Below are 15,385 nucleotides of genomic sequence, written 5' to 3' on the forward strand. Positions count from 1 at the left end.
CATGGCACTCTACCCAGGGGGACAGCTTGAGGCTCTGTCTCAAAAAAAAAAAAAGAAATAGCTAATTCATTTGGGTTGCTATAAAAGGCAATATAATTTATTGTTTTAATATAAACTTAATTATATTAATATTTTATTGTAGTGCTTAGCATTACAGTAAATGTTAGCTATTGGCCTCATTTACAGATGACAAAACTGAGACAAAGTTCCCAGTATGTTCAAGATCACAATGCCACAAAGAGGCAGAGCCAGAATCCAAACTTAGGGAGACCTCCTATAGACTCAGCTATGCAGGAAGCTGAGGCAGCAGGAGACCCTGAGCCCAGGAGTACAAGTTCAGCCAGGGCAACATACTGAGACCCTGTCTTTTTAAAAGAAAAAGACCCTGTCTTTTAAAAAGAAAAAAGGGGGGGACAGGGCACAGTGGCTCATGCCTATAATAGTAACACTTTGGGAGGCCAAGGCAGGAGGATCACTTGAACCCAGGAGTTCAAGATCACCCTGGGCTGGCTGTGTGCAGTGGATTGCCTGAGCTCAAGAGTTCAAGACCAGCCTGAACAAGAGAGAGACCCAATCTCTAAAAAACAGCCAGGTGTTGTGATGGATGCCTATAGTCCCAGCTTCTTGGGAGGCTGAGGGAAGGGAATCGTTTGAGCCTAAGAGTTTGAAGTTGCTGTGAGTTATGTTTCCTAGAGGGTGAAAAGTGATACTCAAAAAGTTAAAAAAAAAAAAAAAAAAAAAAAAAGACCATCCTGGGAAACAGAACAAGACCCTGTCGCTATAAAAAATACAAAAAATCAGCTGATTTAGTGCCACCAGCCTATAGTCCTAGCTACTTGGGTGGCTGAGGCTTACTTGAGCCAAGGAATTTGAGGCTGCAGTGACCTATGACACATGGGCGACAGACCAAAATCCTATCTCAAAGAAAAAAATAAAAACAAACAGATCAAGAAATCTGACTTCAGAGGCAACATTCTATCTGTGCCAAGTCAGTTTTCAAATCAAATCCCATCTCTAGAAAGTTTCTTCTCAATTACTGAGACTGCCACATCCCCTTCCTTATCTAACACTTGCCCACCACTGCTTAGCTAGTTAACTGAGGTAGGTGCTACCTCCCCAGACAATAAATTCCTCAAGGCCCAAACCTCAGCTATCTGGGCACCATCTTCAAGCAATATAGATACACATTACAAACGATCTAGGGTTGGATATGAAACACTGTTAAAAATTTCTCTTTTTCTGGGAAACTCTAGAGTCAGGAGTGTCCAAGCTGTGGCCTATGGGCCACATGCTGGTTATTCAAGGACGTTTTGCTTATCTGTTGTATTGTATATTGTGCAAAGTATGCCCAGACCTTTTTTCTTTGCTCATCAGCTTTTGTTAGTGTTTGGGTGTTTAATGTGTGGCCCAAGACAACTTTACTCTTCCAATTTACAGCAAAGAAAAAAGGCTGGCACTCTTGCTAGACTGTTACCCTTTATTACCTTTTTAAAAGTACCTATAGATTTAGGCTACTTCGAATTTCCCATGTTATGTAGCATTCCAGGTCCATAAATCTAGTAAACCTATTACCATGAGGACCTCATTCATCCTTCTAATCCACTTACTTGGCATGAGAGGACAATGTGCCTATACACTCACTCTGGCAGAGCTTAAGTGATGAGTATGATCAGCCTACCTGTAGAAACTGATCCGTCAGTCAGAGTCCCATTAACTCCATCATAAAGAGACAGGGCCCCAAGCCTACCCCAGACAGAATTTAAAACAAGGTCCAAACCTCAGGAGAGCAGGTTGGGGAGTCTAGAAGCTTCTAGTTGGTCTTGTTCCAGGAATAAGCCAACTACAACTTCTTCAATGAAAACCAAGTTGTAGAGGTTATAAGTGTAGAAGTTCAATGACCTAAAGATACAGAGAGCCCAGTTTTCCCAAAACACACATTCAAGGTCTGTCCTCCCATTCATTCAACCCATCTTGTTCCAAGTTATAGGACTCTAGAAATCAGAAATCCACAAAAAGCAAAGTATGAGAAAGTGGGATATAGGATTATCACATGATTAAAATAAAGAGGGTAAGGATATTTTAAAACAATCTGCAAGAGAGAGGAAAATGACAAATGATTTGGTTTTGTAGCTCCTGACTTGAACAATGAGGAGCCTAAGGGCTGAGGCAGCAGGGGCATCAGGACCTAAAGATGACAAGAGTTAGAGTGATCATCCAGGGCCAAGCACCCTAAGGAGCCAGGAGCCAGGGCTATGATAGAGAACATTACCACTGGCCCATCAAGCTATTTTTTGCAGGAACCAGGGAACTGGGCCAGTGGCAGAACCCTCTTTGGAGAGAAAGGAAAATGACAGAAAGCCACAATGACAAAGAAAAAATATTGCAAATGCACAGGCCACAATCAGAGCTCTACAATCAACCCTCAATCTTCCAAGGATTAACCAAGGGTAAGTTTTTATTAGCTTGGCCCTCATCACCCTACCATCACACAAAAGTGAAAGAAACCTATTGAACTCCTCCTCCCATCCTTCCCCAATCCTGCAAAATGAAAAGGAGCAGCAAAGCACCTGAAAGCAAAGCAGTGAGCAGAAAGAGAAGCAGGGAGAACAGCCATGGTGTCAGTATCCCTGAAATTATCCCACTTAACACTCACAAATAAGAGCTCATGGTCATTAAGACCAAATGCTTTTGCATACTGGGCAGAGGGAACAGATCTGGAGCAAGCTACTGTCATGGGCAGGTTCACATGAAGTCAGTGAAAGAGGAAAGACAATCCACCTGAACTGCCCTTGACTGCCTCACATGCCTCCCCAAATTCACCCTGCCCTAGCAGGCTTCCACAGTCTCTAAAGCCCCCAAAGGTTCTCCTGTTTTCATCCTTCAACCTGTCTCCTTTCATTCACCCATCACTAAGCCCAAGTGTCCATTTTGTTGTCGTTTGGAGCTGCTGTATTTTTTACCCAGGACCTCAATGCCCAACCCTAAAATAAAGACATAAAAAGAATCCTCTATGCCTCACCCAGACCCAGCATCTCTTGATTGTGCTTTTCCCCCCTTTCCCAGAATCTATCATGGTACCTTCTCAAATATAAGCCCACCAAAACGACATTTGAAAACTCCAACAGTTGGGGATATAGAAAGGAGTCCCAGGTGACTATAATGGCAGAGGTTGGCAGGACGCAGGAAGGACGCTCCATGGTGAAGTTTGACAGGAGAATACCGGGTCTATAGCCAGCATGCCCCAGGCCTGCCTCAAATTTCCTCCACCCCTCCTTTTTCCAACCACAGGGCAGTAGACACTGACATCATGCCCACCCCTACTACTGTCTTCTTTCTGGGTCCCAGCCCCAGCACTCACTCAACCCAAATGCCTGAAGGATCCACTAGACTTGCAAATACCACAGCAGTCCATTCTGCACTTTCTGAGAAGCCAAACCCAAGAACCACCCACTGGAGCATAAGTTGTTCTGAACCAGGGAAAAATCAGGGGAAAAGGTCAAGCACAAGCAGAGGAAAATGGGATTATGGCATTTTGGTGTGATTAAACTGAGGGCTAAGGAAGTTCAAGCTGCTTGGGCTGGATTTCCCAGTCCTAAAGATGGCGGCCTAGTAGGACTGCAATGAGCTAGATTCCTCCAGGTCACAGAGAAATCCTTGAGTCCCACATTCAAGCCCCTTTCCTCAGCCGCCCTGGGCTCTCTGGCTGCCATCTCTTTAGCTGTCATGTCTTCCTGGATGTCAAACTGGCTCCTCTGACACTGAGTGCAATCAAGACAATGACAACCAGGTTTCCAAACTGCAAATTGCCCCAAGTTTTATTTGTAGTCCATACAAAAGAGAAAAAGAATTAAGGTTTTCTAACACCACCTACTTGGGGAGATGGGGAAGTGGGACTGTGCCGCTCACCATCAGCTAGAACATCAATGGTCAGTAGGGATTTGGACACATACCAACTGACTGTCCCAACAGGAACTCAGTTTCAACAGTCTACAGAGGACAGTCATGGCCCCCTGGACTGCTGGCACAGTTTGGCGCATAGGAAATGGTTAAGGTAACCTTTTCCTGGCCTCCTCACAACTAAAAAGAAAAAGGCGCCGCCGACCTCAGCTGCAGGTTGTTTCCCCATTCAGACGACCTTAAATATCGCGCACAAAAATAAAAGGGAGCCAGGAAAAAATAAAAACATAAAAGAAATTCCCATTCTGGGGAGATGGGAGGCAGGGTAGAAGGGAAACCGCAGATCTAGAGCCAGTAGAGCAAGATTTGCTGCTGAGGCGAAGGAACAAAGTAAGTTACTACCAAACACTCAAAAGGATCATCTCCTGGGGAAGGCCCACATGGGAGAGGGAATGAAAAACCGCAACAGGGAGAGGTATGGGCCAGAGTAGTTACAACCTGGGTCTGTACCCTACCCACCTCTCCTCTCCCGCCCTCCCTGTGGTGCTCCATCCCCAGGATGGCCCTACATGCGGCGCTGGTAGCCAGAGTGCATCTGAGCTGCCCGCAGGTAATCATTATAGGAGCCCGAATAGCGTGCGTAATCAGAATGGGCATCGGGCAGGCGACGGTAATCCAGCGAGGACTTTGTCGGCGAGCGGCGGAACGAAAGCTGCGACTCTGATAAACGGCGGTAATCAGAGAGCTCGGCTAAACGCCGGTCGGAACCATACCTAGTCGAGAGAAGAAGACAGTTGGTGAATGAGACAATTGAGGGGAGGGCTCCAGGTGGGCATGGGGGAGATGCCAATGGGGATAGGGAGGGTGTGATCAGACTGGTCTCCAACAGATTGGTCTCCTTTTGTCAAGAAGGCTTATCACTCTGTCCAGGCCAAGAAATCAGGCCTGCGTTCAAATGAGTGGGAAATCAAACCCTTGACTGAAGCTCTCCCCTCCAAACCAGCCAAAGTAGATTTTGGCCTATACTCCCAAACCACAAACAAACTATCCCCACCCCTGGGCCCTGCACAAAAAGACTTTGGTTGTTTACCAACAGAACGGCGGATGAAAGCAAGGTCCCCAACTCCCCAGAGTGGACGCACCTCATAAATTTGCCTTCAGCCAGATGAGTGCCAAAGGGACTAGTCTTTCACACCCACCCCCACCAAAGCCAGGACAACCACGTAACAGGCATCCTTGAGACAGTAGGAAAGGCTATGGGCCACAGTCCTGCAGGCAGTAGCTCCAATGGCAACTGGGCTAGCCTAGACAGGGGATACTTTTCCCAACCTGACTAGCTGGTACCACCCCAGGCTGAGCCCTATGCTCCACCTGACCTTGGTGACCAGAAAAGTTCAGAGACACCACTCCCCTCTGCCTCTGGACATCCCACAGGAATAAAGGAGAGAAGACTGAGGGAGGGGTCGATGGCTCCAGTTTCCCTCCCATGCCAACCTCAGCCCCTTGCCCTAAGCCCCAGCTGGGGGCAGAGGCGAGGGGGCATACAGTACCTTTTCGACATGGCGACAGCCTTTTTGTAGGGATCGTCGTAGCTGGCCCGGGGTGGGGAGAGACGGGTACGCTCATAGGGCGGCGGGGTGCTGTTGGCGTTGGCAACGGCCCCCTGGGACATGGACAGGTAGGCTGCAGACGGCTGACCTGCCCCATCGTAGGCATTGCCTGGCTGGCCACGATAGGAGGCAGCAGCCTGAGGATGCTGCTGGGCAGCATAGGAAGCAGCCAATGAGGCTGATGACTGAGTGCGGTAAGGAGCTGCCAGGGTGGCAGAAGGCTGGGCCCCATAGGCAGCTGCAGCACCATAGGAGCCAGTGGCAGCAGCAGCCGGCTGAGCCCCATAGGAGCCTGAAAGGCCCATCGATGCTTGAGCCCCGTAACTATTCAGCTGGGTCTGGACAACTGGCTGGGCCCCATAGGAGCCAGCCATTGGGGTAGTGGCTTGTGCAGCATAGGCGGCTGGCTGGCTGGCATAGGCAGCAGCTGTGGCTGGCTGTGCCACATAGGCAGCAGGCTGGGAAGAGTAGGAAGCAGACTGCTGTGCAGCGTATGGGGCAGACTGGGTATTGTAAGAGGCTGAGGGCTGGGCATTGTAAGAAGCTGCCTGAGCTCCATAAGCTAGTGAAGAAGCTGCAGACTGGGCCCCATAAGAGGCTGCCTGAGCCCCATAGGAGCCGAGGGAGGAAGCTGCTCCCTGGGAGTTGTAGGAGGAAGCAGCGGCACGAACCCCATAGGAAGAGGCAGCCTGGGCGCCATAAGAGGATGGCTGGTTACCATAGGAGGCAAGGGAGGAGCCCTGAGCCCCATAGGAATTGAGTGAAGAGGCCGCAGCTGCCTGACCCCCATAGGAGGAGAGGGCCGAGGCTGAGGGCTGGGCTCCACCGTATGGGCCGAGCGAGGAAGCTGCGGCAGACTGGGAACTAGGGCTAGCCAGCTGGCCCCTATATGGAGCCCCCAGGGAGACAGAGGGCTGAGCGCGGTAAGAAGCTGCCTGGGCTGTCATGGGCTGAGTCCGATAGCCAACACCCAAAGAGGCAGAAGGCTGGGCCCTGTAGGCAGCTCCCAGAGACACTGAGGGCTGGGCCCGGTAGGTGGCTGGCTGGGCTGTCAAAGGAGCCACATAAGAGGCCCGGGGTGGTGAACGGCGCAGGGGGCTGCGGTCGCGACCAAAGAAGGGTGGTGTGGGCTGACGGGCTTGCCCATCAAAGCCACCAGTGCTGTTGCCAAAAGCCTGCTGGTAGTCGAAGGTGGCAGAGAAGCCACCAGTTCCAGGGAATGCCGTATCCCCAGCCCCTGGTTTCTTGGTCTTGTCCCCAGACTGGATAGCCAGGCCAGGCCCCTTCTTCTGACCCTTGGTGGAGAGTTCCACGTTGATGCGCTTGCCCTTCACTTCTTTGCCGTTGAGCTGCGCGATGGCGGCTTTGGCATCAGCTTCCTTCTCCATGTGAACAAACGCGTAGTCTGATAAAGCAGCAGACAGAGGGTTAGCAATTAGGGGGGGAGGGCATGCTACCTGATGGGTCCCAAATTGGACATACAACAGCACCCAGCTGTTGCCTGTTACCTTCAGGCCTCTAAACCCTCCTCTCCAGGAGTATGGCATAAAATATGGCTCCCACATAACAAAGCTTCTGACTACCCCAAACAATCATCTTTGCCTATAGTCTTCTCCCCATTTTCCCCTTGCCACTTCACCCAACTTCCTGGTGAAAGAAGAAAGAGCAAAGATGAACTGCCACACAGTACAAAAATCTTCACAGCTCCTGTAAGTACAAACCAGCACAATGCAGAAAGGGTTTCTGGATCACTCAATTGTTTAGTATTCTCAATCCAAGCTCACCAAACACTAATGCTCACCTTTGAGAATCTGTTCTAAAACACTGGAAAAGACCACTCACATTTTAGCATGACCCATGTCTCAGCCCAGGTCGAATTAGGCAAGAGTTCAACTGCAACAAGCAAGCAACTCACAAAACTCCTCCAATATGATCTGCCCCTTTTTTCACAGTATTCCCCAAGTTTTCAAGGCACTTCCAGACAGAGGACCTCATTTGAGCCTCACCACAATCCTATCTAGTAGGCAGGACAAATGGTCATTATCACCATTTTACAGATGGGCAAATATGCTCAGAGTATTTACATAGCTTCCCCCAAATCAAAGTGTTACAGTCAAGTCCAGAATCTTAGCTCTTCCCCTTTGCACACTAGTCTATTCCTGAGAAGTCAATAAGGCAAGACTGTAAAATGACTAAAAATATAGGCTCAGAAGGGGAGAAGATGGACCCATGTAAGCCAATGAATTATGGGAATGGAAATGAAGCCTTTTGGCTGAGATCAAGCCCAAGCCCCCTATTATACCATGCCACATTACATCCTCCACTGTTTCCTCTTTACTGGACAGAGGTATACCTTATTCCTTAGGCTTCTGTTTAGAGAACAGACTGTTTACAGGAAAACTTGCTTTATCAGCTATAAGGCAAGAAGCTGTGATTCCTGCTGGTAGCAGGCTCTGCTAAGCAGGTTGCCCCTGAGGCTCTTAAGATCTGAGTGAGCTGAGATGGGAGAGGAACTAGGACAAGATGTTGATCTGGAAGTTCTACTCTTCTACATAGAAGGGGAAAACTTTAGGTAGAGGAGTGGAAAGAAATTCTCATTCAAGTCCACAGTACTATTCATATACCACAATAGTGCAAGCAGTATGTGAAGAACAATGATAGGATCTTACCTAGTAAATAAGGCCCTGCACTCACCCTCATTCTCAATCTATGGCTACTTAAAGACAGAATCCAAGTACCAGGATCTCTTATCTCTGTCACATCAATTTAAGAAAAAAAGAGCTTCCCAGATGAACTACTAAAGGTACACGCTCCAAAATAACAAATTCTTTTACTAGCTTCCAAACAAGTATCCAAATTTTTTTGGGAAACTTTCATACTGGGATGCCCTCTCTAACTGCTCCTCTAGAACAACTCCATTTCGCTGCATTTGAAGACAATGCTACCAGCTTCATAACAATGAGAATAATAATACAATTAAAAAGAATTCAGAAGTGTGTTGTAACACACAAGGGATACTGAGCTAAGAAGTAAAAGGCTTCACTTCTAGATTCAGCTATCACTAACTTGTTAAAAGATCTTAAGGAACTTACCATGTGTTTCCTCACCTGACAAATCTATCCTACCTACCTCAAAATTAGGAGGTTCAAGCAAGAACACAAAGCGTCTGTATAACTAGCTACTACAGAATGTTAAAGAATTATGATTATTCAAACCTAGGAATAACCAGGGGCTTATTTCCCTACAGAATATTATCTTTCATCTCTGATGAAACACAATGCCATCCAACCATGAAAACTTTGAATATGTCAGAGATGATAAAAAACAAAATGAACTATCAAAACTCTCAGTCCTTAAACCCCCAGGGCTAGAGCCTTGTCTAATGATTGCAAAAAGCTGCTTGTTCCTTTCTGCCTACCCATTGGAATTGTCCTCCAATTTCTCATCTCCACTCTGGGTAGAGTGAGATAAAAATAGCAGCAACTGTAGTAAGATCTCTAAAAACCCAGAGGCTAAGTTGACCCTTAGGAATGGCAAAACCACCTGGAGAATGCAGCGACAAGCGGAAAGGATGATTCAAAGAGAAAAGGAAGCAGAAAGAGTTGCTGGAGCTTGGGGAAGGAGGGCAATCTTCAGGTACCAGCAAGGGAATATTAAGGAACCACACTAATATTCCTGATTATTCTATCCATAAATTCCTGAGACTAGAAATAACTAAGAAAAACACTCAATAAAAACTTCCATCAGTTTACAAGAGCATTTGGATCTCCAACTGTCTAATCCCTACTTAGCTGGATTTTATTAAGAAACCAAATGGTAAAATTTGAAAATTGAGATTTCACATGTACATCTGAATACCCAGATCAAATAACCCCCACACATACACAAAAAGCCATGTGATACAATTAAAACCAAATTTTATCAGGAACTTTCTAAGCCTGATATGGAGTGTGAATAGGTTGCTTCGCTGACTCAATTGCATCAGAACTAAGTAAGCCCCACCACAGTGAGCAGCCAAACTCAGATCTAGTCCTATCAGATACACCCAGAAACCCAACTAGTCCTAGAACAATTAAGAAAAACCACAGATCTGAAAAACTCTAGGGACCTACCTGCCTGTAATGCTAGTTCAAGGAAACCTCTGAAGAAAATCACTGCATTGGGACTAACAAGGAATGTTTTGCTGAGATCTCCTAATGGTCTGCTGTCGTCACAGTTCCTCCAGTACAAAAGTTAGGAGAACTCTGGAAAATGTGTTTTCCTATCCTTAGAAGACTGAAAATCTTTAACTTGAAACTAGAGAGCTCAATATCAGAAGAATGCTCACCCACAAAAAAGGAAAAGACATGTTTTCCTCTTTTGTCTTTCAGTCCTTAGAAAGTCTGTTGGTTCCTGAAGCTGTTCATCTTTGAATACCCAATAGGATGCAATTGTAAAGAATGGCTGCGATTCACTGTTGCTATTGTGATTTCTGCTCTACAAATCATATATAAGCTCCTGGAGTAACCAAGCAACCATATTTTTTTTTCCTATGAAATAAAAACAGACCTGGTTGTTCTGTGCAATACCAAGCTACCGTGTTTTTCAAAGACCTGACAGCCAACGTGGGGAGTCTCTATCAACTGACCACTCCTAGCCCAAGAAATGAGTAAGCTAGTTATAGAGCCAGTCTGTTTTACTACATTCTTAACTATAAAACCTTACTTTCCTTCCTCCCAAAGAGATAAAAAGGCATCAGTGGAGGATATGATGCTCAAATCTTTCCCATAGTGTCTTACATCAAAGTGTATCAGGAGCTGTGTCACATATCAGAATAACTACCAGTAACAGTTGAACACCATTGCCAGAGAAAACCAATACATTTCTGGTAAGCAAATGTTTACAAAAGGACAATGCACAAACACCCTCTATCACAGGGAGTCAGCAAGGAGTTCTAAAATCTATGTGCAGTCATTATGCACTTCACCCCCACTATCACTTGGGCTTGTCCCCAGTAAATTCAGGCAATTATTTGGCTTTCTTTACCACCAGAAAGCAAGCTTCTTGACCATATGAGTTGGATTCTAGACTCCGAATCTAGTAGCCACCCACCTTACAACCACAAAAGAAACTTTTTAGGTCAATTAAACACAAAGTTCTCAAAGACTCTCTCCATTTGCTGGCCAAGTACCCAATCTGAGACCCTCCCCACTTTTACTCTAAGCAAAAGCAAAAATTCGTGCACCATACAGCCTGACTCAGAGCACCCAGCAGGAAAGCCCCATTCCGGATAGTCGTGGACGTGCATAACCTGAGTTGAGGAAATAGAATGCAGTATTAATGCAGAACAAAGAATTGTTCCTAGAAGTGGAGACTATGATCCTTTATACTTCCCCCACTTACAGAAAGGACATGGAATGACCTAAAAGATGTGCCATTCTTGGATAGCAAATGAAATACCCTGGTGGGAAGGAATAAGCACCTGCATCCCACATATATTTCCTATCTTAAAACTGTTCATACAGGGTCTGAGCAAATCTAGCAGGTAAGAATCCAACACCAGCAGCAGGGCATCAGATACTCCGGGGCTGCTTCCTCGAAGATGACAGGGCAAAGTTAACTCTGATCTGTTCACAAGTGGAACAGAGACTAGCCACCTACCCACCAAATACTGCCAACATAAAACAGAAAGACCTTAGGGAATAAAAACCCAGAATATGAAAAAAGTCAACTTAGTACTCAAGCCTAAATTAATGGTGACAAATTTTCTTCTAAGAAAAGGCAAACTAGGATCTGCCCTGGGTATTAGACTACTCAAGCAATGACAATTACTGATTCAGTAAACGTTTAAGTTTAGACAATGTTTAACGAAGACCTCTTACTGTACCCTCCCCAGATCCCCTAAGCCAGAGTATGCCCCCTTGCAAAGTCACCCTGCCTTGGGGCACTGGTTTGGCAAGTAAAGACTATGAGAAGGGCTCTTCATAAAACAAGCTTCTTTCTACATGCAAGAGAACGGGGCTTTTAGTTGACAAATATGAAATGGACCCCAGAGGGGGAAAAAAACCCCAAGTTTGAGGGAGCTGAAAAGCACAGAGCTGCCACACCTAACCCACCTAATATTGAAAGGCCAAAGTGGTTCGAAAGGGGCCCCTCCTGTACCCACGAGTAACTGTGTCCATGAGCAGACCCCATGCCAGACAATACTAAAAGATCCCAGCCCGAGAAACGTCCAAGGGCCCCGTTACCTTCCGCTTGAGAGCATTCACCAGGAGGGAACACGAGGGCGGCCTTGGGGCGCCAGCCCCCACCTTTTCCCTCTTCCCTTGATCTGACCGACGTCTGGAGAGGAAGTGGGGAAGTGGCGAAATCTTCCCCGCTCCATGATCCGGCTTGTGCCCGTCACTTCCCAATTTCCGCTCTGTTGCCAGGCCCAGGAGACCAAGAGAAAGCGCGCCCCCGGAACACACTCAAGTCCCTCAGGCGCGTCCCCGGCCCCGTAGCATGGCTCCCAGTGGCCGCCGCACCCACCCACAGCCGCTTCCTCCCACCTGGTGAATGGTGCCTGGACCGCAGGGGAGGAGGGTAGCCCCCAACACCTCCGGCCTGCTCCCGCGCACTTCCCCACCCCGCCCCGCCTCGCAGTGACCGACCCCCGGGTAAGGGGCGTGGCTAAAAGGCAGAGTGCCCCGAGCGCGCCCCCGCCCCGAACGCGCCTCCCGCGTTACCTTTCACCACGTCACACTCGATGACGCGTCCGCGGCGCTCGAAGAGGCTGCGCAATTCCTGGCTCGTGCAGGCAGCCGACACATTGCCCACGAAAATCTTCCAAGTATTAAGAGGCCTTGGGCGCGACATCTCCACCACGAGCGCGCGCCCTGGCCGCAGCTCGTGGCCGTGCAAGGCCTCGATGGCGCGCAGCGCGCCCGCGTTCTCGCGCATGTGCACGAAGGCGAACTGTTTCATGACGGCGCAGCTCATGACCGTGCCATAGGGCGCAAAGAGAGCTGCCAGCTCCTCCGGAGTCGTATCCGCCCCGTCGACATTGCCCACGAATATCTTCATTTTGCCGCCGCAGCCGCCTTCCTGGAGAGCCGGGACCTCTCCTCAAGCGACCAGCGAGACGTCTGACCCACCGGTAGTCCTCCCCAGGAATGGCTGGCGACCGAGAGCCTCTCCGCGCAGGCGCCCTGACCTAGCCAATCGGGACCCGCATCCCGGGAGTCCGGGAGCCAATCAGAGAGTCTGAGAGAAGATGCGCTCAGACGCAGCCAATCCCAGAGGGTCTGGAGCCCGCTCGGCAGCGGAGGAGGTGGGAGAGGGGCAAAGGCGCGCGACCAACCGCCGCAGCCGGGGGGAGGGGAAAGGAGAGTTGGAGAGGAGGGAGCGCGCGCCCGCTGCGCTTGTGGCAGAGAGGCCTAGTCTGACTCTGCTGGGGCCGGAACCTGCAGGCTCCGAGGAAAAACTTTGTTTAGTCAGAAGTCAGGGCTCCTCCCATTCTGTCATCCTTGGCTAAACCTGGAGGTGGCCGCATGAGTGACCCCGGGAAGGCTGGGCCCGGTGAGGGAATCCAGGACTAACGCCTTCAGTCGGCAAACGGCTCCGGAGCCCGGGCCCGCCGAGTGCGCTGAGGGGCCTGAGGGGTTCGCCCCGAGAGGCCCAGTGGGCGGTTCGCTCTCTGCAAACACGTTCCCGGGGGGTCGCTGCGTCCCCGGCAGCCGGTGGAAAATCAAAGGTCTCTACCCGGACGAAATTTCCAGTGGAGAAATAGTGTTACGACTCTATAGTGTGTGTTCGGAGTTCTCCACAGTAAAAAGTTTAATAAAATAGAAAATTAAAATAATCCTTGAAGAGGCAAAAGTTGAGCCTTAATTAAGAAAGAAAGGGGGAAAAGCCAACAGATTAGCGCACGTAAATAAAACGATTTTTGCATGTCAGAAGACATTAAAAACGTGACAGTCTCAGGGAAATACTTGCCCACGTGTAATTCAACGAACTAAAGGGTTGTTGTTGTTGTTTTATCTTTTTACTTTTTGTTTTTTTGAGACCACGTCTCATTCCGTCCCTGGCTCCCGTGCTGCGGTGTCACAGCTCACAGCATCCCCCAACCCCTGGGCTCAAGCCATCCTCTTGCCTCGGCCTCCCGAGTAGCTGGGACTACAGGCCCCACCACAACGCCCGGCTAGTTTTTCTTTTTCTTTTTGACACAGAGTCTCACTTCGTCTCCCTGGGTAGAGTGCTGTGGCATCACAGGTCACAGCAACCTCCAACTCCTGGGTTTATGCGATTCTCTTGCATCAGCCTCCTGAGTAGCTGGGACTACAGGCGCCCGTCACAACGCTCGGCTATTTTTTTTTTTTTTAAGTTTTTGGCCCGGGCTGGGTTTGAACCCATCACCTCTGGCATATGGGGCTGGAGCCTACTCGTTTGATCCACAGGCGCCGCCCATGCTATTTTTTTTTTTTTTAAGATGGAGTTTCGCTTTAGCTCAAGCTCCTCTCCAACCTATGAACTCAGGTGATCCGCCGGCCTCAGCCTCCCAATAGTTTTTCTATTTTTAGTAGTGACAGGGTCTCCCTTTTGCTCATGCTGAGCTTACGGATCCTCCCACCTTGGCCTTCCAGAATGCTAGGATTACAGGCAAGAGCCACCCACCTGACCCAACAAATTAGTTGGGTTCCTACTCCCTGGACTGCACCAACAATAGAGAAGTAAACCCCCCCCAAAATGACAAAAATTCTTGGAATTTTCATTATAATAGGGAGAGACAGATAATAAATCAGTAAAATATAGCATGTTAGATAGTGATAAAGACTTGAAGTAACCACAGAAGGAAGCTATCCTCTGTGAGATCATTGCATCTAGAAAATATGTGTCAAAGTCCTGGGGCAAGAGCATATGTGGCTGGTTCAAGGAAGAACAAAGTGCCAGCATGGCTGGAGCATGATGCAAAAAGCACAATGGGCTGGTGAGAGTCATTTACCACACACTTACTGGGCCATGGAAATGACTTTGGCTTTCACTCTGAGTGAGGCTGGGATGTCTATGGATGGTTTAGGACAGAGGCATTGAGCTGATAGGACTTATGTTTCATAGGTACATAAGTATCATTCTGGCTACTCTTGAGATATAAAAACAAAACAGAGAATAACTGTTTGCTCAAAACAATTACTCCTACAGCAAAAATTCAGGAGATAGGCTCGGTGCCTGTATCACAGTGGTGAGGGTGCCAGCCACACACACCAAGGATGGCAGGTTCAAACCCGGCCTGGGACAGCTAAACAACAATGGCAACTGCAACAAAAAAATAGATGGGCATTGTGGAGGGTGCCTGTAGTCCCAGCTACTTGGGAAGCTGAGGCAAGAGAATCACTTAAGCCCAAGAGTTTGAGGTTGCTGTGAGCTTTGACACCACAGCACTCTGGCACTCTACCAAGGGCGAGAAAAGTGAGACTCTGTCTCAAAAAAAAAAAAAAAAAATCCAGGAGATAGATGATGGTAATATGGATTTGTGCCCAGTGGAATTAGGAAAAAGTGATCATATTTGGATGTAGTTTGATGGTAGAGTTAACACCATATGTGCTAAGATGTGAGTTGTAAGAGAAAAAGTCAAAAAACCAAGCAAAAGGAAGTGTGGAGTTGCTATTTACTGAGAAGGGGAACATTAAAAGAAACATTTTCGGCTCGGCACCTGTGGCTCAAGAGGCTAAGGCACCAGCCACATACACCTAAGATGGTGAGTTCGAATCCAGCCCAGGTCCGCCAAACAACAATGATGGCTGCAACCAAAAAATAGCCAGGCGTTGTGGCGGATGCCTGTGGTCCCAGCTACTTGGGAGGTGGAGGCAGGAGACTCGCTTGAGCCCAGGAGTTGGAGGGTGCTGTGAGCTGTGATGCCA

The 15,385-nt window shown here is 48.3% G+C and overlaps 1 protein-coding gene across 2 annotated transcripts in view; it reads right to left on the reverse strand.

The window, feature by feature from the left end:
• RBM14 (RNA binding motif protein 14) overlaps positions 1-12,690 on the reverse strand; it is a 19,184-nt gene extending 6,494 nt beyond the window's left edge. Inside the window, exons 1-3 of one of the 2 annotated variants that reach the window (XM_003798337.2) lie at positions 12,215-12,690; positions 5,448-6,912; positions 3,789-4,670 (exon numbers count right to left, since the gene is read on the reverse strand). In XM_003798337.2, the coding sequence (XP_003798385.1) occupies positions 4,463-4,670; positions 5,448-6,912; positions 12,215-12,551 (2,010 nt within the window). In that variant the 5' untranslated portion in view covers positions 12,552-12,690 and the 3' untranslated portion in view covers positions 3,789-4,462. Of the gene's footprint in view, positions 1-3,788; positions 4,671-5,447; positions 6,913-12,214 lie in introns of those variants that run through there. The other variant, XM_012810465.2, reaches the window with a different exon arrangement.
• Between the last annotated feature and the right edge of the window lie 2,695 nt (positions 12,691-15,385).

The sequence above is a fragment of the Otolemur garnettii genome, unplaced genomic scaffold (genome assembly GCF_000181295.1).
Source record: "Otolemur garnettii isolate 467f Iridium unplaced genomic scaffold, OtoGar3 scaffold00134, whole genome shotgun sequence".
Lineage (NCBI taxonomy): Eukaryota > Metazoa > Chordata > Mammalia > Primates > Galagidae > Otolemur > Otolemur garnettii.